Source organism: Emys orbicularis, chromosome 4 (assembly GCF_028017835.1).
Source record: "Emys orbicularis isolate rEmyOrb1 chromosome 4, rEmyOrb1.hap1, whole genome shotgun sequence".
NCBI classification, from domain to species: Eukaryota; Metazoa; Chordata; order Testudines; family Emydidae; genus Emys; species Emys orbicularis.
Genome location: NC_088686.1, coordinates 131,323,805 through 131,347,219, shown reverse-complemented (window position 1 = coordinate 131,347,219; position 23,415 = coordinate 131,323,805). Strand labels below are relative to the sequence as shown.

The window sequence follows — 23,415 nt, the reverse complement described above, 5'->3', positions numbered from 1 at the left end:
CATTCTTTAGAAAATAACTGACGTACACACGGGGAAGTTGATTAAAACACATCATTTAAATCGAGGCTTTCCACTCGGTGATTTAAGTCGTGATTTAAAATCACTGATTTAAAGGGCCTTGATTTAATTCAATCCAGCCTGCAAGTAGGGACGCTGAGAGTCAGGACAGAAAGCAGAGGGTTTTAAAAAGGAATGAAGGATTAGGAGGTGAGATCGTTGTGGGAAGCTGCTGAAGCAGCAGCAGCGGCAAGAGCAGATTTCTCCTTGCACATGTGCGTGTGTGTGTGCATGACAGAGAGAGACCAGTGCAGCTGCCCCACCATTATTTCTGAGATGACCCAGCGGAGGAAGGTGCCTGGGTTGGTACCTACTGGTTTTCAGTGGTGATGCCCCATACACTGTTCTCCCAGAAACAGGGAACAGATATACAGGGTGCTGCAGCACAACCCAACCCAGTCCAGCTGTGCTCAGATTCTTATTATTTTATTGTATTGTGATGATAGCCCCTGCTCCAACGAGCCTACAATCGTCTCTGCATGGACATCAAAGAAAGCCACTTACAGCCGTTTTATTTTTCTTTCCTTCTGCCTGTTGACATGTATCTATTTATTAACTGACAGGGTCAGTTATTTAAGCAGTTTACCCCCTCTTTCACTGGGAAGGTAGATGCAGAACAATTGGTGATGTAGCTTTAGACAAAACCAGGTACATTCATTCAGGGAAGTCCTAGGGCTGGTGTTAGACAGGAGCTGCGGCTAGATGATCATAATCGTCCCTTCCGGCCTTAACCTCTATGAATGTAGGAAGGTCACTAAAAAGGCTAAATCTCCTGTTTGCCACAAAAAAACAAAGTAAAACGTCACCTGGGCCTGCTGGCGTCTCAGCCTCCTGTGCATTAGAGCCTGAACACATAATCTTAAGAGTCACCGGGCTCTCCCCAAACCAGGCACTCACTAGCATTGCTTGGCAGTCACTTTCCAAGACAGCCTATTCTCAGTCAGACACCTCTACAAGCAGTAAGAGCTTGCCAAGAGCTCAGCACACTGGGTGCACATTGGGTGCTGAGTTCTTTGGAACATCTGGCCCTGGCTATGCTTGGGAACCTTGCCCTGAGCTGTATTGAAAATCATGGTCGGGGGAGTGCTTAGAAAGCACGAGGGAAGGTTATTCCCCTGTTTTGAACCATGCATTCCATTCCCGAGCAAAGTGTTCTTTTCTGCGCTGATTTGGCCTTGTATTTGTGAATGCAAACTTCGGAGTGCGACATGCACCCAGCCTAGCAGAGGCAGAAGCCGGGCGTTTTACCATGAGCAGCCAAGCCGCTGCTGATCCCTGCCCACCAGTTCCATGGGTCAGCTTTGCCGGCAGCACAGAGCGTGTCCATGCTGCGAGTATCTCCTGTTTGTCTTGCAGGCACGAGGTTCAGAACGTTCCAAAGCGGCCGAGGCATCTGATTAACATTTGGATCACTTCACATGTGGCTTCTTACATAGCAAAAAAATGGGAGCCAGGCAAGGAAAGCACTCAGCACTCTGGGTTCCCTCACATCTGCTGCTCTGCTCCTTGACTTAATTTGATCATGCAGGTTTCTGGGAAAGTGCACTGCGGGGGAGGAGGGGCACAGAGTTTAAGCAGGAGCTTTAGCTTTAATCACTGGGTTAATGCTCAGGAGTCTCTTGCTAGGATGCAAAACAAAGCGTTTCCCAGTGTGCCAGCCTGCCTATTTTATAGTGGTAACTGCAAAGTCTGCCTGCCCTGCTAGGTGAGCACTAGATTGCAGAACAGAAAATACTAGTCATTGTGGGTAGCGATAATACGCTGCCTTGCCGTGGGGCTTCCATCTGAGGAGCTTTTGTGAAATAACCCTGTGAGCTAGCTGGGTGTTATCCCCATTTTGCAGGTGCGGATAACAGAGGCAGAGAAGGTCAAGTCAAACTGTTCAAATGTGGGGCCAAATTCAGTCCATTCACGTTGTTCTCTCATCTGGCCAGTGGTCCCTACTGGAGCATAACTTCCCCATTGCCAGTAAATGGCTGAATGTGAAGAGCCCTCCTGAAGGCAAGTGACCCCACTACTCTGGGGTCTGAAAAACAGGCAGGACCCTGAGACAGAAGTCCCAGAACTCAGGCGGATGCTGATTTTGGCTGAAGACCAGCATGGCCGCTTGCACAAAGATGGAGCTAAGGTGCCGGCCAAGGACCCATTGCTCCTGCTCCACTCACAGGGAGCCAGCAGCATCAGACAAGCATTCCCCCATCTGCTACCGGCACGCCTGCCCTGCCAACAAACACAGAGCCAGTGCTTGCTGTGGGAGCTGCTGATAGGAGATGGGGCTCTGGGACAATTTAAGAGCAAACAGAACAGCTGAAAGGGTTGGCCTTATTGCCCTTCAGCAGACAAGGTGGCAGCTGCTTGTCAGAGCCCCACCTTGCCACTGGTCTCCACCAAGCAACTGTCCTGCCTTGGGCGGTCAGCGACAGTGGTCCATGTTGGGAACCTCCCTTCCTCAGAGCTACTCTGCTTAACTTATCTTCAGTACTTATTTGCAGTGGCGGATTTAGAGTCAGTGGGGCCCTGTGCTCAGCTTCATTTTTGGGGGCCCTCCTTGGGACCCAGCCAAGAAAAAGAACATTCTCTCTTATCTCCCCCCTACCCCCGTTTTTCATTCTTTTTTTCCCTTCATCCTCCTCCTATAAGTAATTGGAAGTAAATGAAAATAAAGTGAGGTACCTTGATTGTTTTTGTAGTCTAACTTATTTTTCCACAGACCACTTGAAAAATCGCTGACCACTTAATGATCTTTCCAAATACTGTTTGTACCGTTAGCTAACTACTGTAAAGCGCTTTGGATAAGAGCGCTTTATTAAAAAAAAAAAATGTAAAAAAACATTGGGGTCTAGCCAGGACTTAGGGTGTGAGATGGAGCTCAGGATGGGGGTGCAGAGTCTGGGAGGAAGTTAGGGTGCAGGAGCAGGCTGGGAGTTGGGGTGCAGAGTCTGGCCAGGAGTTAGGGTGTGGGAGGGGGCTCAGGGCTGGGGGTTGGGGTGTGGAACGCTTACCTGGGGCAGCTCCCGTTTGGTGTGAGGGGTGCAGGTGGGGATGTAGGGTGTGTATGCAGGAGTCAGGGAGGGCAGGGGGTTGGGGGTGTGGGCTGGGGTCGTGGGGGTGCTCCCAGCCCCCTGCCCTGAGTGGCTCATGGGAGGGGTATGTGTAGAGGGAGTGCGGAGACCCTGCCTTTGCTCCGCCCTGCCCCGATTCCACCTACTTCCCCAAGGCCCCGCCCCCACCTCTTCTCCGCCTCCTCCCCCGAGCGCACTGCGGTCCTGCTCCTTCCCCTCCCTCCCAGATTGATCTGAGCACCGGCAAACAGCTGTTTGGCGGCAGGGGAAGCACTGGGAGGGAGAGGGAGGGGCGGGAATGCGGCACGCTCAGGGGAGGAGGCGTGGGAGTGGGGAGCTTAGCTGCCGGTGAGTGCGGAGCCTGCAGTAGGAGCCCCAGGAGCTGGAAGGACCAAGCTTCTGCCCCCACAGCTGCCGGGCCCCTGTCATTGGGGGGCCCGTGCCAGGGCACCCTATGTTTCACTGTAAATCCACCTCTGCTTATATGGCCCCTACTACTGTAGTATCTGAGCCCCACCCAGTCTGGAACAATATTAGGTGCTATTATCCCCTCTGTACAGACGGGGAAGTGAGACACAGAGAGAAACTACGTGACTTTCCCAAGGTCACCCAGGAAGGCTGTGGCGGAGCAAAGAATTAAACCCAGGTCTCCAAGTTCCCAGACTAGCTCCCATATCACTTGGCCATCCTTCCAGCACTGCCAACAGCCTGATCGTGGCTAACAGCCTGATCCAGCGAGGGCTGGTTTATCAGCCCCCTGTGCCATGCTCATGCTGGCAGACAGCCTGCTTTCTCCGCCTGGAAGGCAATGTCTGCTTGCACTGCATGCTCTGCCTTTGAGCTGTCAGTCCCGAGTCCTCCCCAGCCCAATGGGACAGAGGTGAAAGAGGCGAGAAACGGCTGGTGCAGAGAAGGTCAGAGCGGAGCCCACCCTGCTGCGTGACAGGGTGGCGGCATGTCTCTCTCTCTATGTAAATCTCTTCTGCGGTTGCTGACAGATTCCAGAATCCTATCACAGCCCGGTTCTCTGCTCTCTAGTGTCTTGGTGCCTGAACTGCCAGACACAGGACCCTGGGCTAGCAGCCCTCCCTGGGGTTTCCCAAACGCCAGCCGGGACATAGAGGCGTGGGGCTTACGCTCTAGATGTCTCCAAACTGCCCTTCCTGACTCGCCACCCCCTTTAGAAGGCACCTATTCCTCTGCCCTATCCCACCAGCCAATCACAGCCCGCTCATCCCTGGCACTGTGCAAGCCAGGCTATGTAGGGCAGGGACACTGCCCGGCACTTTATCACCATACTTCTCCCAAGCAGCCTGATCTGCAGAGATGCAGAGCACCCAGGTGTGCTGATCAACTCCGTTGACCCAGGGGTCAAGCTGGGCAGCTGCGCCACTGTAGCCACTGACTGCCGCGACGGGAAGGGTTCTCCCATCAGCAGAATTCATCCACCACCCCAAGAGGCGGTAGAATTCCTCCATCGACCTCGTACTGTCTGCACTGGGTTGGCTTAACGACATTGCTGAGGTGTGTGGATTTTTCACACCCCTCCCTGAGCGCTGTAGCTGGATCAATCTGGCCTTAGCATCATCCTGATCAATGGTGCTTAAAGGTGCAAGCTCCAGACCCAGTAAGAATATTTTTGGAGTACTTTTAACACCCAGGGGTGGGGGTTACACAGTGATAAACCAGGTATAAAATTATACCTGGTTCTAGCTCGGAAAAAATCCTTTGTAAACATTGTCTGTCCCAGCCTTGAACTACGATATTGTGTCACTGCAGCCTTAACTACTACACTAACGAGCTGTGTAGGGATGCGACCTGCTTTGCTATTAGTTTACTATGGCAAATACACATAAAAGCAAAGAAATTCCCACAGCAAAACATTTGTTAGAAATGTAAGGTTTAGTCTGTAAAACAAGGGAAATAACAGGCAATTCTCAGTCAGGAGCCTGGCTAACTACTCCCTTGTTGCCTCACTAGCCCTGCCCATACAGATGGGAGATTCCTTCGGCTCCCGCCCCTCGATTCACCCTCTTGAGAAGGCCTAGAGATCTCTGAACAACAATCCTTCCGGCACTCCTGGGCTGGGAGAGATCGTCTTTTAGTTCCGTGTTTGTGCAGCGCCTTGCACAATGGGCTCCTGGTCATGACTGGGGTTCCTAAGTGCTACCGCAATAGAAATTAATAATAATATGGAATAATAACGGTCATATCATCATGTATCCAAAAGTGCGGTCAGAGCTCAGTTTGGTGGAGGGGGGAGTACAGCTCTCAGGTGGGAGGGGTGCATGGATACTGCCTTAGGAAGGCTGTTAGATAGGAGATGGGCAAGCTGCAGGGACAAACCTGGTGCTGGAATTTCAACTGTGCATCCCCGTGCTGCTGTGTTTAAATTCTTACCTCCTAGCCAAACTGGCAGTGTTGTTTTTTTTTTTTTTTTTTTTTTTAAATGTGGGATAAATAGAATATTCTTATAAAAGGAGAAAGCCAGTCTGGACTAATCAGGCCATCACGCTCACCTCAAGAGCTGGGGAGTGGGGGTGGGGGCTGTCGCTCGCAGAGGGGATGGTAGCCCTTCCAGGACACCCTGTCTAAACAGTCCAAAAAAGCAAACTCTGGTTGTTCAGCTGGGTTGTGGCCACAGCAGGTCCATGCAGTGTAGAGATAGGTTTGCGGAAGATTATAATTTAGAGACGCTCCCTCATAAGGGACAGTATGATGAATATAGGAGTTTAGAGCTGTGCCCAGCGAGCGGGGAGGCGGGGTGGAGAACCCAGTATAACTGTGCAGAGCGGTTCACCACAGACGCTCTCTAGTTTGTTTTATTAAAAGTTTTATTCCTTCCTCATTCACCGCTTTGTTGCTTAATGAACCCCAAGATCATTACTTGCTGTCACAAGTGCCGAACGAGAAGGAAACCGCAACTAATAAGAGGAAAAACCGAGAAAGATGAATCATTGGGGATCCTTAAAGAAGTGATCATTAAAGGGTGGCCTGTAGACAGGGGCGGCTCCAGGCACCAGCGCACCAAGCGCGTGCCTGGGGCAGCAAGCCACGGGGGGCGGCCTGCTGGTCGCTGTGAGGGCGGCAGTCAGACTGCCTTCAGCGGCATGCCTGCGGGAGGTCCGCCAGTCCCGCAGTTTCGGCGGCGGGTACGCCGAAGGCATGGGACCGGTGGACCTCCCGCAGGCACGCCGCCGAATCCATGTTACCAGCAGACCTCCAGCAGGCATGCCGCCGAAGGCTGCCTGACTGCCGTGCTTGGGGCGGCAAAATACATAGAGCCACCCCTGCCTGTAGAAATAAGCAGTTACTGCCCAAGTAGAAGAGACCATTGGAACTGCAGACCTGAGCTTGCTGTGATAGATGGGGTGATTTTCCCGGGCAGTAAGGTTGTGCAGAAGATCCACGAGGGTCATTTAGGAATTGAGAAGTCCAAACAACGAGCACGAGAGGTGCTGTATTGGCCGCGGAGCAACCACAACATTACTAATGTGGTAGGAAACTGCTTTTCATGCTTGAAATACAAGCCATGCCAAGAGGCAGAGCCACTGAGACCTCACCCAGTTCCACCAAGGCCTTATGAGACGGTCGGCACTGACTTATCTACCTGGCAATCAAAGGATTCTTTAATAGTCACAGCTTATTATTCTCTGTATCCAGAAATTTGCACACTGCACAGTACTAATAGCAAGTCAGTGATAGGTGGTATGAAGGGAATCTTCTCCAGACATGGAATTGCAGATGAAGTCTTTAGTGCTTATGGGTCTAGGGTGACCAGATGTCCCGATTTTATAGGGACAGTCCTGATATTTGGGGTTTTTTCCTATATAGGCTCCTATTACCTCCCACCCCCTGTCCCGATTTTTCACACTTGCTATCTGGTCACCCTAAATGGGTCACAATTTTCCAGTGCAGATTTAGGCAATTTGCCATAGATTGGGATTTTCATCACAAAACATCAAGCCCAAATTACCCCCAATTGAATGGGCTTGTGGAAAGGTCAATACGGACAGTAACAGACACTTTTAAAAGATTTTTGACAGTGGGGGTGATTTGTATAAAGCATTAGTGGTTTACCAAAGTACACCCCTGGAGAATGGCTTTTCTCCAGCTCATCTGGTAATGGGAAGAAGGATCAGATCTAATGAACCAATCACTGATAACTTGCTGAAATCTCATGACAATGAAACCATGCAGAAGATGAAAGAAAATCAGAAGTGGAAGCAGAATTATTTTGACAAAAGGGCCCGGGATCTCCCATCTCTTAACCCAGGTGATAGAGGAGGGGTAGGCAACCTATGGCACGTGTGCCGAAGGCAGCACGTGAGCTGATTTTCAGTGGCACTCTCACTGCCTGGGTCCTGGCCACCGATCTGGGGGGCTCTGCATTTTAATTTTAAATGAAGCTTCTTAAACATTTTAAAACCTTTATTTACTTTACATACATCAATAGTTTAGGTATATATTATAGACTTATAGAAAGAGGCCTTCTAAAAATGTTAAAATGTATTACTGGCACGCGAAACCTTAAATTAGAGTGAATAAATGAAGACTCGGCACAGCACTTTTGAAAGGTTGCCTACCCCTGTGATAGAGTGTGCCCGAGGAATCACACGTCTAATATTTGGGGCCAAAGGGGTACCATTAAAGAACAGCTGCGTCCAAGGTTTTATGTAGTCCAGACAGACAAGGGGGACACATTTTAAACAAAGGGATCTATGAGTAATCCCAGAAAGTTCCAACACGTTGACAGCTGATGTGGACTCTGGCATTTCCCAACTGGCTAATCCTTTATCATCAACAGACAAAGAAGAAACTGGCAAGGAACAAGAGAACAAGTAATGAAAGGCTGATACTGAGAAGATCAGAGAGGGAGATAAAATGTCCTGAAAGACTCAGAGAGACTTGCTAACCTGCCTGGAGAAAGGGAAAGTGAGCGGTAAAGACTCACTCCAGAGAGATATTAGATGGTTGTTAGCTGTTTATTTATATATGTGTGTATTTAAGAACTAATTGGTTTTTCTTTAAGAGGGAAGATGCAGAGAGATGTTTGTGGAAGATTATAATGTAGAGACGCTCCCTCATGAGGGTCAGTATGATGAATCTAGGAGTTTAGAGATGTGCCCTGGAAGCTGGGTGGAGAACCCAGAGTAGCTGTGCACAGCAGTTCACCCCAGATGCTCTCTAGTTTGTTTTATTCAAAGTTTTATTCTTTTCTCATTCACTACTTTGTTGATAAATGAACCCCAAGATCACTATGTGCAGCATGGTCTGGGGGTGCCACCCCTCTCCCTCTGCCATGGAGCCCTGGGAAAAAACAGCAGAGAGGAGCCATCCAGGGACTCCAGTCAATAGGAGCAGAAGCAGCCAAAGCAGGAACCTCAGGACGTTCAGAGAACTTCCTATAGTACATATGCATCTAGAAGCCACCACATCTATGAAACAATGCAGCTCCAGCACCACCACATCTAGCAACCATGCAGATCCCCGCCCCCGCGCCATGCATAGCCAGCGCCTCTACCCAGCTCCCACGGCACCATGTGTTTCAGGGTCTCTGCCAGGAAAAGGCCACGAAGCCTGGCAGCCCAAGAGCACCAGGGGAGCAGCGGAGAAGTGAAGGGGTTAAACATTTCCTATCAGCGCTACAGAGTTCAAACAAAGGGCATTCCCTGATTTATACCCCGCATTCTGCCCAGGCACAACATGATGGCAATTAGACATTACTTACTATGGGCTTGGCTTTGTCAGCAAACATAATAGCCAGGAGGAAAAGGGTCTCAGAATTTCCTAACTTCTGGAGCATCTCCCTAGCCAGTGCTTCCTCTGGGAAGGCAGTTCTGCCCCAGGACGGAGAGGGGAGCAGGTGGCAAGCGTTGATTAGAACACTGGCTCCCTCTCTGCCCCAAGGCAGCACCAGCACTGGCCCCTCAGGAGCCCCCGCGTAGCATGGGCACCAGACCCGCTGGGGGCTTTGAATGCCCAAGAGCCATTATAATCAGACACTGGGTTTCCAGGCCCCACTCTGAGCCAGGAGTCAGGCCTGGGCTGTCTTCACATTCCTGCTGTCTGAAGCATGCCACTGTCATGCAGCTAATCCTCTCTCTAGTGGTGCTCAGCTCCAGGGCATACTTCTTTGTTCTGTGCCGGCCTGGGAGTGTGTAGGGCAGTGGGGGTGGGGGGGTTACATTGCCACGTGGTGCAAGGCACATGGCAACAGGAGCACAATTTGCAGGCACATTCTAAATAAACACATCCCGGGAGGAAGTGTTGAAGCAGTGTTAAGTGTGTGGGCAGGCCAGAGTAGAGCAAGCAGCTCTGTATCAGGTACAGCTTCTGGGCCTCTTCTCCCCATAGCGTCTAGGGCAGCCGGTCACTACCAGCACCGCTTGTGGAGCTGGACACATTCACTGCCGTCATGATCACTACGGGCTGGCCTGTCAATGTGGCAGGTGTGTACAGCATGATGGATGGACAGACTCCCTGGCCATCCAGCCCTCTAAGCGGGATGGAGACATGAGGGGGTTGGAGACATGAGAGTGGCCCTGCTGCTGCAGAGGGAGGTGGGGTGTTCCTGATCTCAGCCAGGATTATAGATGGACCTGTCTTCATGCTGCCAGCAGCAGCATCCTGGCTCTGTCACAAGGTGACAGCAGAAGCTCTGCTGCACCCAGGGGATTTCCTACCTTAGGGGGATCTTCACCCGCAGGTAGCGATCCACAGCGATGGCCAGCAGAGCCAGGATGGAGCTTTCAGTGAGGATGAGGACGGGGCAGGCCACCATCAGGCAGGTGTAGAACTCCATCTGTGGCCCAATGTTGATAACAATGGCGAGTGGGATGACCAGGGTGCCCACCGCCACGTCAGCCACGGCCAGCGAGACGATGAAGCTGAAGGTGGCATCCTGCAGAGCCTGGTTCTTTTTGACAGCCCAGATCACCAGGATGTTCCCTGGCACAGACACCAAGGCAATCAGCACTTCGATGGTGATGTAGGCAGCCTGGAAGGCAGAGACGGACTGTGCCATAGTGCCCTGGTCCCCGCTGGAGACAGGGCCCGTCGGTCACCTGCAAACACATGGGGAAGACAGTTACCCCTGGCATTGGCATTATGCCTAGCCCACCAACTGGAGAGCAGCTGTGAGGACAGCAACCCTCACCTGTCCGTCCCCTTGCTGGCCACCTCCCTCACTGGCTCACCCCCCAACTGGCCACCACCCTGCTGGCCACACCTCCCCCACTGTACACCCACCCTCCAGCCAGCCACCCCCTCTCCCACTTGTCCACCCCCTCAGCAGCCCACCCCACCCCTCAACTGGCCACCCGGTCCCACCTGTCCACTCCCCTTCCACCTGTCCACCCCCCAGCCGGCCACCGCCTCTCACCTGTCCACTCTTCTCCCACCTGTTCACACCCCCCCCTCGACAGCCCACCCAAGCCGGTCACCAACTCCTACCTGTCTACCCCCCCCCGCCGGCCACCCCTCTCACCTAGGCAGGTCCCTGCCCCCCGGAGCAGCGGGCGCCTCCCAGCCGCGCTGGCCCGGCTCCGAAGTGGCTGCGCCCCGCACGCCCGTGTGCTCCTCGCTGGCAGGCGACGCGCGGCTCCCGGCGGGGCAGCGGCGGACTCAGCCCGTGCGAGCGGCCGCCGGGGCTACTGGGGTCTCCACCATCCCGCTCCCAGCGCGGCCCCCCGCGCGTGCAGCCGGCTCCTTGCCCTTGGCAGCCCGGGCTCGGGCGCCCCGGCGGCGCTCAGCAGCCGGACACCGCGCCCCCAGCCCGGCTCCGCTCGCCGCCTGCAGCCTCCCCAGCAATCACATGGCCACGCGCGCCGCGCTCAGCCCCTGCAACATTTTAAAGAGCTAGCGGCGGCTCCGCACCACCGGGCCGGGTAAGGGGGCGGCGGCCAGGGGCTCGGAGCCCTTCGGCTGCACTGGCGCCTGGCTCAGGATCAGGCCCAGAACCAGCCCCAGGATCCGGATCAGCCCCAGGATCCGGATCAGCCCCAGAACCAGCGCCCGAGGCAGCAGCAGACCCAGACTCAGCCCCCCCGCCCCACAGCGAGCTCCAGCACGAGCCCCATCTCCAGGACCGCCCCACCCAGAACCACACCCTGGCCCCACCCGAGCCTCACCCCTCGCTGCGCGGTTTGCTTTGCAGGGTGATAGATTAGTGGGTCCAACGGCGGCGTCTGCCCTCAGGCTCTGATGAAGTGCCAGGTACGGGCTGTGCCGGCATCACCCTCTGTCCTTGCCGCGGTGGAAAGTGCCTGCAGCTCCCGTTTGCCAAGGGACCCGGCGCAGCCCGACAGTGGGACTGTCAGCCCCGGCAGAACTCCCAGGAGGACGGCATGCAAACACCGCCTGCGTTCGGGGATGAATTCCCCTAGCACCTCCTGGGCCCTGTCCAAATCAAGCCCTCAAGGAGCTTGGCTGGAAGTGCCTGTGAACAGAAGAGATGCAGGAGACACACTCATGGTCTCACCCGCACACTTGTGTTTAATTCACCAGAGCCAGATTCGGACCCCCTTACTCATGTTGGAGAGAGTCTGGCGGAGGGAGTCCAGCGGAGGGCAACAAAAATGATTAGGGGGCTGGGGCACATAGCTTAGGAGGAGAGGCTGAGGGCACTGGGGTTATTTAGTCTACAGAACAGAAGAGTGAGGGGAGATTTGATAGCAGCCTTCAACTACCTGAAGGGGGGTTCCAAAGAGGATGGAGCTCAGCTCTTCAAAATCGTGGCAGATGACAGAACAAGGAGCAATGGTCTCTAGTTGCAGTGGGGGAGGTCTAGGTTGGATATTAGGAAACACTATTTCAGGAGGGTGGTGAAGCACTGTAATGAGTTATTTAGGGAGATGGTGGAATCTCCACCCTTAGAGGTTTTTAAGGCCTGGCTTAACAAAGCCCTGTCTGGGATGATTTAGTTGCGGATTGGTCCTGCTTTGAGCAGGGGGTTGGACTAGATGACCTCCTGAGGTCTATTCCAACACTAATATTCTATGATTCTATGTTTGGGAGCACCACTAAGAGTTCCTCTGACATCAGCAGGGCTAGGCACAGACTCAGGGACTATTCAGTGTTAGGGGAGTTGGGTCAGGGCCTAGGTTTGGAGGCAGAGCTGGGTCTGAAGAGATGCCAACACCATTCAAGGCCACACCTATGCCATATGCCCCGGAAGAAGCTGGTTAGCTGTGCTATCCTGCTATCTGTGGAATTTCCTGCCCCCCCCCCCCCCCTTGTATTCCCCAATAGCAATGCACTGTCTGCATTTGCAAGGCTACTGAGTAACTATGAACGCCTGCCTGGACCAATATCCAGCCCCTTCAGTCCTAAAATCAGCGTGCACAATTAGCAGAGACCGGGAAGTTTACACAACTAGATTTGTCTTAGATTAATTATTAGGTGTAGTTCAAGCAAGAGTCTCCAAAATACCAGGGACCGCGTGTAGCTATGAAACTGTACTGCCTTTCTCTTTGTGTCCCAAACCCTTAAAGGGTGGAGCTCACGCAAGTCAGTAGCCATTATGTTCCCAGGATTCAGCAGGGATACACACTGTGCTCTCTCTAGGGGGAGTTGACTTTTGTTCTTTCTTGTTCAGCTGGTCTCATAAACCTAAATGAAAGGCCATTTGGATTTAGAACAGTGGTTTTCAACCTGTGGTCCATGCACCCCTAGGGGTCCACAGACTATGGCTAAGATTTCCAGAGGGACTTGCATCTCCATTTGAAATTTTTTAGGGGTCTGCAAATGAAACAAGGTTGAAAACCACTGATTTAGAAGATCTGTTTGCTCTTTGTGGACAGCAAGTACAATAAGCATTGTAAGGAGGAAGGATGGGTTGGCAGAAACAATCATTTGGTACTTCTCTGGCCCTCAGAGTAGCTGAGAGCATCCTCACACGCGCCTGTTAGGCAGGGCAATTCTATTATCCCAGTTAGACAGATGAGGAACTAAGGCTCAGAGGGACTCGGGGAGATGTAACTCCCAGCACAGGCAGACACATATGTTAGCTCTGCTCCAGCTAGCACCTAAAAATAGCAATGTGGCAGTGGTGTCACCTTGGGCTAGCCCCCCAAGTTCAGTCCGCCCTGACCCCTGGGTATGTACTCAGCAGGCAGCTAGCCCATGCCACTAGACTGCGATTTTTAGGTGATAGCCCATGTGCTACCCATTCTGGGAATCACACCTCTCAGCTGCCATGTGCACATACCTTCAGTGACTTGTCCGAGGTCATGCAGGGCAGTCAAAAAAGCAACCAGGATGTTAGGAATCATTAAAAAGGGGATAGAGAATAAGACAGAGAATATCTTATTGCCCTTATATAAATCGATGGTACGCCCACATCTTGAATACTGCGTACAGATGTGGTCTCCTCATCTCAAAAAAGATATACTGGCACTAGAAAGGGAGGGATAGCTCAGTGGTTTGAGCATTGGCCTGCTAAACCCAGGGTTGTGAGCTCAATCCTTGAGGGAGGGCCATTTAGGGAACTGGGGTAAAAATCTGTTTGGGGATTGGTCCTGCTTTGAGCAGGGGGTTGGACTAGATGACCTCCTGAGGTCCCTTCCAACCCTGATATCTATGATTCTAGAAAAGGTTCAGAGAAGGGCAACTAAAATGATTAGGGGGTTGGAACGGGGGTCCCATATGAGGAGAGATTAAAGAGGCTAGGACTTTTCAGCTTGGAAAAGAGGAGACTAAGGGGGGAATATGATAGAGGTATATAAAATCATGAGTGATGTGGAGAAAGTAGATAAGGAAAAGTTATTTACTTATTCCCATAATACAAGAACTAGGGGCCACCAAATGAAATTAATGGGTAGCAGGTTTAAAACAAATAAAAGGAAGTTCTTCTTCACACAGCACACGGTTAACTTGTGGAACTCCTTGCCTGAGGAGGTTGTGAAGGCTAGGACTATAACATGGTTTAAAAGAGAACTAGATAAATTCATAGAGATTAAATCCATTAATGGCTATTAGCCAGGATGGGTAAGAAATGGTGTCCCTAGCCTCTCTTTGTCAGAGGGTGGAGATGGATGGCAGGAGAGAGATCACTTGATCATTATCTGTTAGGTTCACTCCCTCTGGGGCCACTGTCAGTAGACAGGATACTGGGCTAGATGGACCTTTGGTCTGACCCAGTACGGCCATTCTTATGTTGGGCCTCTGTGGCAGAGTGGGGAATTGAACCAGCTCTCCAAAGACCCAGGCTAGTGCACTAACCCCTGGCCAGCCTTCCTCCAAGGGAGGAGCTCCAAGACAGCGAAGGAGCAACAAACCTGCCTCCTGGTTAAAACAAACAAACAAACAGAAAAACCAATAGGACAACTATGGAAATATGGGACTGTTTCCAGTTTCACTAAAAGGAGGAACAAGGGGGATTTTATGTCTGCGGGTTCAAAGTGTGTTGTGAAGGATATTGATTAAAAAGATCATTTTTCTAATGTTGTAGGGCCAACTGGCATTTGCAGGGTTTAGGTTTTCCACTGGGACTAAGTGACTTCCAGTAGAAAGTCTTGCCAGAGGTTCTTAAAAAGCAGGAGATGCCCAAAACTAACCTTGTAGCTGAAAGATCTAAGTTCCATCTAAGGGCACAAATGGAAGGAGAAAATAGCTCTGGATTTCTAGCCAGTCTGCCAAAGCTTTCACTGGGTTCTGGCAAAGACTGCACATTCATTCTGCAGAAAAGAATAAGTTGTGATTGATGCTTAATTCGAGGTGGCCATAGGAAGAACACTTCTTTGGCCAGGCCCTGTGACGCATTGCATAATGTTTGCCACTTCTAGGTCACCTGACCAGATTACGTCAGCTAATGATCCCCCGTTTGCATCTGAGGAATTTCAAATATTCCTCAGGATAGTAAAGCACTCTGATCATCATCCAGCAGCAAACGGATCAGCAGAGAGCTGTGGGCAGACACTTGGATTGGGAATGAAAGTGTAACTAACGTTAGAATGGACCAACAAGTTCCTGCAGAATAGCGTTAGAACATTCAGGTGCCACCATCTGAGCATGGTCATTTATCATTGCTGGCTGGATCTATACAGAACATCGGGACCATGTCCCAAGTAAAATACAGACTGAAATCCAGAGCAGTGGGACCATCTCTTGACAATGAAGTGGGGGGGTTTGATCACAGGCGCCGACTTTCCAAAGTGTCAGGGGGGTGCTTTAACCCCCGGCTGTGCCCCAGACTCTGTCTCCATCCACCCCTTCCCCCAAGGCCCCACCCCTGCCCTGCCTCTGCTCTCCCCCGCCCCTTCCCGCCCAGTTCCACCCCCTCCCTTGAGCATGCCCTGTCCCCGCTCCTCCCCCCTCACCTCATGGGAGGCACAGGGAGGGAGGGGGAGACGCTGATCTGCGGGCCCACTGGCAGGTGGGAGGTTCTGGTGGGGGGAGCTGATAGGGGGGCTGCCAATGGGTGCTCGCATGCCTCCTGACTGCGAGATGTCAATATGGCTGTATTATTTATTATTGGCATTATGGTAGTGTAAGGGAGCAGGGCTCCAGTGTGCTTGGTGCTGTACAAACAGAACGAGGACGGCCCCTTCTCTGAAGAGCTCACAATGGAAGTACAAGACAACGCAAGTATATAACGAGCGATTACAACACACAGATGGGGGCAGGCGCAAGGCAATAATGAGGCCACTAGGAGCGGCGTGACAAGCCGCGCTCTCGGCTCACCAGTGGCCACTCTGTTGTCAAGTTCTTTGTCTGCATCCCAGCAGCGGAGAGTGTTCAGAGGCAGGTGACTAGCAGAGGTTTATGGGGCGCCAGGGGAGGAAGCACGGAGGTGCTGGTTGGACAATTTGACCAATGGGCGCTGGAGGATGGCACCATTGGCAGAGCGGCGGCAGGAGTGAGCATCTCTGTAGTGTGGATGAGATAACAGGTAGGGTGGTGATAGGCCATGATGAGCCTTAAAAGCGAAGATGAGTAGCTAGCATCTGATGTGGCAGGGAATGTGGGGGCGGCCGAGGGACATGCAGAGAGGGGTGATATGGCCAAAGCAGCAAGCCCAAAACAGCGGTTTGTTGAATGGATGCAAGTGGATTTATACAGGCTGGGAAGGGTGTGTGTGTGTGTGTGTGTGTGTGTGTGTGTGTGGCCGGGAGAAGGGGGGGCCGGGGGAAGGGGGGGAGACATAGTAGTGAAGATGTGAGATGACGAGAGGTTTAGCCATGTGGACAGCGGACAGGCCAATCTCACAACTGTCCTGAAGGAAGAAGTGGCAGGATTTTGACATGGCCATGGCAAAAAAGCCATTTGCTCTCACATCCTGAGCCTCAGCTAAAGCAGAGGGAAACTGTGCTCTGGCAGTAGAGGACAATGGGGATGCATGTGTGCGTGGAGGGAGGAATGTAAGTGAATCAAGAAATCTCCGTGTTGCCCTGTGGGAGGAAGTTTACATTGATTACAGGCCGCAAGCCTCTTGTTAAAGTTACGGGGTTTAAAGTGGGACTCCAGGGTCAGCTTTAGCGGCTGCTGCGTAATGGAAAATCCAGCCCACGACGTTGGGTAGAAGCCATCTGCTAACGCACCAGCCTCGCCACCTGCACTTTAGAGTGGGAAAGTCCTTTTGGAGAATCTCTGTTCAGGAATGAATGTGAAGAAACCTCCATCAGAGAAAGATAAAATTGCCCGAACTCTGGCCCTGTGCAAACCTTATAAGTGATGAACTGACCCCACATGGAACCCCAAATCATGCTTTCGTAGCTGTATGCTGAAGTTACTTACATGTAGCAGCATTCCTATGCATGACACCAGAAGCCTTGTGTGATGGGACCAGGAAGCAGTGATGTAGCATCCCACTAGGGTAGGTCTACACTGAAATCACAGGTATGATTGTCTCAGGTGAATGACTGCATTTTTTCAGGTCAGTTCACCTTTTTTGGACTGTTCTGTTTCAAGAATGGTTCAAGAAAAAGTCCAAATCCAGAACTGCCAATGCCAGACGTTCAAAAGCATGAGTCTGGCTTAAAACTCCACCCTCGCCCATTGTGTGCTTGATTGCCTCAAGGTCAAAAAAACTCAACCTTCAGTACGCACCCAAAAGTGTGACTTCCCTGGTCACGGATTGGAGGAGGCTCCATCTACCCTTGCCTACCATTGAGATAGTGGGAGCTGCTCTTCTATGCCCCCCCCCGCCCCCTCCTTAGCTACACAGGATAGAAACCGGCCCCTGTCACATTTTTCTTACGTGCTCTCCCATAGTCTCCAACACTCACTTGAAACCCCCACCCCTCATATTTCCTTCCCTTTCCCCTTGGCCTTGCCTATCTCCCATGCACCCCACAGTCTGCCTTGCTCCCCTACTTTCCTCTGACTCCCATTAGTTTCCTGTCCAGTTTCGGATCACATTCCCCCTCCCCCACCATCTCATTCCCTGTCCCCTGCTGGGCTCTTTTACGGTGACTATAGGGGCCACCATCTTCCCTGAGGGCAACCTGGTTTCAGCCCCTTTGGACACAATGGAAGATGGGGGCCAGCTTGGTGAGGGCAGCCCGTGGCTCTAGTCCCACTAACAGTAATGAGAGAGGTCAGCCATTTTGGTTAAGGGCAGACCATCACAAAACTGGAAGCTGAAATCAGATATTCATGGGAACCCTCAAAAATGCACCGGACTCACGATGAAATCATGAGAGTTGGCGACACGGCTTTCATTCTCCGGTCCTCCAGGGGAGGCTAGTGCATGCCAAGGGTACTGGGTGGGGGTTGTGTGACCTTTGAGGAACTCAGCATCTCCAAGGACACATGGGGAGGTCCCTGGGATGTCCGGTGAGGATGTTATATGGACACTGCACTATCCATGCATTCTCACATAGAATCATAGAATATCAGGGTAGGAAGCGACCTCAGGAGGTCATCTAGTCCCACCCCCTGCTCAAAGCAGGACCATGACAAAGGGGTCAGGGTGACACATAAACAGGGGCTTGGGAACAGCTCTGAGCCACCCAAAATACTGAGAAAGTCTGACATAAAACAGACAGTGCAGGCGCAGCAGAGCTCCAACATTGCAAACTCTGCACCTCAGGCCTGGGTGCTACACACCCAGCCCACCTCTCTGCTGTCTAGAAATGGCCCAGGAAGCTCTGCACAGGGGCCAAGAGTCAGCTGCCATGGGGGATATGAAGCAGCCCCCCAGAGGAGTGGCTCACGCTGCAGAAGCTGCATACATTCATTGCAACAACCAACCCTCAGGCCTCCCTCAGGACCTGAATCTCCACTGGTGCTGTGTTGCATTCATGATGGCTGCCATGTTGGCCGACACACCAGGGCCTAAACTAGGGATCTCCAGAGCTAAAAGCACAAACTGCTACAGCTTGAGCTAAAAACTCCCTCATTAGCTGTACGACAGACTTATATCCTCTGCTGACTGGCAACAGAAGGGGGGCCTGAAACACACTCAGCGCAGGAGCAGAGATATGGGGCAAAATAGGGCGAGGATACCCTTGTGCCTCCTGGTCTTTGGGTCCCAGCCAGCTCCTGATGTAAGTTAGAGCAACCCTCAGGGTGTTTTATTTTGTGTGTAGGCTGTCCGAGGCCCCTACGCGACGGTGGGCAGCTAAGTATAACCGCAGTGCAGCAGTGCTCTGACTCCACACCCTTTGCGCCAGGAGCTGGGAAAGAGGCTGGCTCTAATTGGCTGGCTGTGCGGGCTTACTTTTTTTTTTTGGTCCACCACTCAGGCTTCTTTCAGTTGCCATCAGCTTTCTGAGCCATCATGTCACATTTCCAAGCTTTTCTCCTCTGCCATGTGGGCTATAAACTTAGCTTTCATTAAAAAAAAAAAAAAAAAAAAAAAAGTGAGATTCTCACATAATCACATGACTCCAAGAGCTAAGGCTGTAAGAAGAACTTCAAATATCACAAGAATCGGTAACATGGCTTTTCTATTTATACAAGATGGACAATAGTACCTAGTTCTTATCTAGCACTTTTCATCCATAGATCCAGAAGCACTTTACAAAGGAAATCAGTATCATTTCTCCCATTTTACAGATAGAGAAACTGAGGTGCAGAGAAAAGTGACTTGCCCAAACTCACCCAGCAGGCCAGTGTGAGAGACAAGAATAGGGTGCAGGTCGCCTGGGTCCCAGCCCAGTGCTCTGTCTAGTGGGCCACACTTCCCCCTATAAGCACAATGATCTCTCGGCATGACAGGGATCTGGGAGGACGAGCTCCTTGTTACAGAATGCTATTTGTGGTTCCCTGGTGCAAGAGTCTTCCAGAGAGAAAGAACCCAAGTTCAGTATGGAGAGGAGTCCGAGTGGCGGAGAGAGGACCTGTCTGTGCCACTAGGTCAAATGTGTGGGCTGCCAAGACACTGGCTGGTCAGCTAGGGCACAGCTTAGTCTAAAGCTCAGGGTACGTCTACATGGCAATCGGGTCTCTGACGCGGCACATGTTTGATGCACCCAAGAGTACATCTTGTAAGTACCAAGAGCAGTGAAGCTGCAGCAACATGGACATCAGCATGGGCTGGCCACCCACGTAATTACCCAGGATCCCTGCTGGGCTTCCACACAACCGTCATGCTCTCAGTCACTGAGCTAGCTGGATTAAAGGTGCAATCACACCCCCTGACGGCAGTGTAGACAGACCCTAAGCATGGCGGCAGGCGGACTGGGGCTGAAGGACACAAATCTTGTGTCTCTCTCCTGTTCAGCACTGCGTAGGTCCCTGGTTCCGAGGACAAATGTATAGTAGGGGGAGGCTGCGAGAGACCCCTTACACAGCCCTCTCGGTGATGCCGCATGACTAATTTTAAAGATGGTTGCAGCGTTGTAGCCATGAGGGTCCCAGGATATTTGAGAGACAAGGAGGATGAGGGAATATCTGTTATTGGACCAACTTCTGTTGGTGAGAGAGAGAAGCTTTCGAGCCACACAGAGCTTCTGAAGAGCTCAGTTCTTTCCACAGTGGAAGTTGGTCCAGTAAAAGATATTCCCTCACCCACCTTGTCTCTGTAATTTTAAAGTGACAGTACCAAAACATACCACAGCGAGCATGGACTTGCAAGGATTTATGCTTTGTTTATAGAAATCCAAGCCTCAACCACCGTACCTGCCAAGTGGGGAGAAACAGGAGCTTACAAGGTGCCCCCGAGGAGCTGTTCGCGATGTACCCTGGGACGGTGAAACAGCACTCGATGGAATGGAAAATAGGCGAGCATTCCAAAGCTCCAGAAATGACATCTCTGCCAGCTTTGTCCTTGGCAGGCTCAGTAGCTCTACCAGGCACATTTTTACACTATCTGATTTGCCTGAAGTAACAAATTCCTGACCCGCCCCTGATCTTGGCAGGCTCCAGATGAGCGGGCTGTGTCTCCTGAAACAGGCGAACATCAGCACTTTGCATTAGGATCCAGATATAGAGGTGGTTTTTTTCTTTCTTTTCATTCATGAACACTTTTTCCACGAACAGAACCTATTTTAATCCTAAACCGGCACTGGAAAGAGGTAGTACTAATGTTATCAATCTGGGACCTAATCCAAGAGCAATTCCTAATAACCATTTATAATGAAGTTATGTTCAGGGCATTGCAGGAGCCGGCCAAATGTTTCCATTGGAAAAAACCAGCACACTGGTGGTCACAGGACAAATAAGACCATTGCTCCCCACTATGCCCATCTCTTCCAGAGGGAGAGAGCTGTAGAAACGCAGAACATAAAACCGGTTACCCCACGCAGCCGTGGCAGTTCAGTGTAGATACTACCTGATCGGCTTAGTTAAACTGACCTATCATCCTTCTTTGGGGAGGGGTTCTCCTGACGGCATTGGTAATCCACTTCCCCGAGGGAGGGGGATAGGTCAGTTTAATTATGCCACTCACGAGTGTGGATTTTTCACACCCCTGGGCACTGTCGTTAAGCCAACCTAATTTTCTAGTGTAGACCAGGCCTCTGAATCTTCTAGATTTTGACTCCAGAAAAGGATGAATTTTCCTGGTGCAAGAGGCCCAGGTGAACCAATCACGTCAAGAAAAATAAAGAAAAAAAAAAATCTCACTAGAGGCTTTGCATGAGTGCCCACGTGACGTGCTGTTTATTAGGGAAGATTCACAACAGGCTAAAACCTTTTTCCTTAATGGACCCAAGAGCCTGTTTAAGTGTTTTTAAGATCATTAAATAAGAGCATGGGGAAGAGGAAGAAAGAGAGGAGCTAAATAGGAGCAAAGAGTCAGTGGGAATTACAGAGTGGGCGGGTTGCTTTGGTGTACGGGAGTGATGGATGATGGAGGTACGGGTAGAACACAACCACCACCCCTGTGCATGGCAGTGTGGGCTAGTGGGCAGCACACTGGACTGAGGGTTTGTCTACATTGGCTGAAAGGTTCAATTCCCAGGTTAGGTAGACGTACCCAGTATCCAATGGAGCGAGCACATTAAACAAGCAGTATAGAGCAGTGGTGCCAGGGGCTAGTGACCTGCGTACCTACCTAGGGTTTCAGACAGGATCGTTCTCAGGGCAGCCAGCCTCTCCTGCCACTCACCTCCAGGGTAGACACATCCGGAGACCTCAGAGAACTGGGCTCTATTCCTACCTTTGCCATCGCTCTGCTGCGTGACCTTGGGCGAGCTGCTTCCCCTCCCCTGTGCCTCAGCTTCTGCATTTATCACATGGGGAAAACGATCCATTTGCAGAGCACTTGGATAGCGGCACAAGAAAAGCGCAAGACAAGAGGGGAGTTTTGCCGGGCCAGGCAGAAAGCAGGGTCACACGAAGAGAGAGGTTGCAGGGTAGAAAGGACAGGGATGGAAGAGAACTGCAACTGAAAACAGCAGAGGAGAAGGGAAAAAACCCCAAACATTTAAAACAACCCAGTCCAGACACTGGGCAGAATATTCAACCTATTGCAACATTGTTTGTTATCTGCGGGACTGGGAGGCACGCAGATTTCACAGGGTTTAAGGGCAGAAGAGAACACTACGAGTGTCTAGTTTGATCTCCTGCATAACACAGGCCGTCTGGTGTCGGGTGACATTACCAGGACCCTGCTAGCCAGCCAGAGAGGTTGATTTAAATACCCCTTCTCCTCTGCGCTTTTCCAGTTCCCATGCTCTGTTTTGGGTAAGAACACACTGAACAGAACACAGGGCTCCATTACCCCGCAGCGAGGCGAGCGCGGCTATTGTCTAGAGAACAAAGGATCTCATAATACAGGCGACACATTTGTTTAGCTCATTGAAAGGACTGATTGTATTCCGGGCAATTCTCTAAGAGATTTGAGTGGAGCCAGGTAAAGCACTGAAGGCAGGATTCCTCCGTGACCTGATTTTCAAAGGGACCATTCTCCACTGGCATAGAGTCATAGAGTGTAAGGTCAGAAGGGACCAGGTCATCCAGTCTGATCTCTTGTATGTCACAGGCCACCAGCCCCTCCCAGCACCTGCTCACTGAGCCCAGCAACTGAAATCAGACCCAAGTATCACAGTATTATGAACAGGGGCAGCTCTATGTATTTTGCCGCCCCAAGCATGGCAGTCAGGCAGCTTTCGGCGGTGCGCCTGTGGGCGGTCCACTGGTAATGCGGATTTGGCGGCATGCCTGCGGGAGGTCCGCCGGTCCCGCGCCTTCGGCGTACTTGCCGCCGAATTGCCACTGAAACTGCGGGACCGGCGGACCTCCCGCAGGCACGCTGACGAAGGCAGCCTGACTGCTACCCTCACACCGACCGTCAGGCCGCCCCCCCGCGGCTTGCCGCCCCAGGCACGCGCTTGGTGCACTGGTGCCTGGAGCTGCCCCTGATTATGAAGTACCCAAATATTATGAAGGCTTCACACACTGCTGCTCCTCAGTCCCTAGTCTATTTTCTGCCTGTGGCACATAACAGTGCCTATTATGTGCCACAGGCAGAGAATAGACTAGGGACCAAGTTGCACCAGTGCGTGAAGCCTTCATAATGGCAGGGAAATGATTAAGTGAGATCTACCCAGATAATCCTGGCAAGTGATCCCCATGTTGCAGAGAAAAATGAAAAAGCCCCCAGGTCCTTTTTAATCTGAGCTGGAGGAAATTCCTTCCTGACCCCACATATGGCGATCAGCGAGACCCTGAGTATGTGAGCTAGCCAAGCCAAGCACCTGAGAGAGCGAATGCTGAGTGCCACCTCAAAGGCCTGGCCCACCTTGCCCAATATCCCATCTCCACCCATGGCCATCTCTCATGCTTCAGAGGAAAGAGACCAAGAAACAACAACCCAGAATACATTAGAGGGGGGAAAGTCCCTTCCTGACCCCTGCCAGTGGCCGGCTGAAACCCTGAAGCATAAGCTTTTAGGAATGTAAGACAA

At 51.7% G+C, this 23,415-nt stretch overlaps 1 protein-coding gene across 1 annotated transcript in view; it reads right to left on the bottom strand.

Moving 5' to 3' along the window:
- The window catches only part of ADORA1 (adenosine A1 receptor), a 73,353-nt gene extending 63,207 nt beyond the window's left edge, over positions 1-10,146 (bottom strand). The window contains exon 1 of the mRNA XM_065403908.1: positions 9,806-10,146. Coding sequence (XP_065259980.1) covers positions 9,806-10,146 — 341 coding nt within the window. The remainder of the gene's footprint in view (positions 1-9,805) is intronic.
- Positions 10,147-23,415: the final 13,269 nt, after the last annotated feature.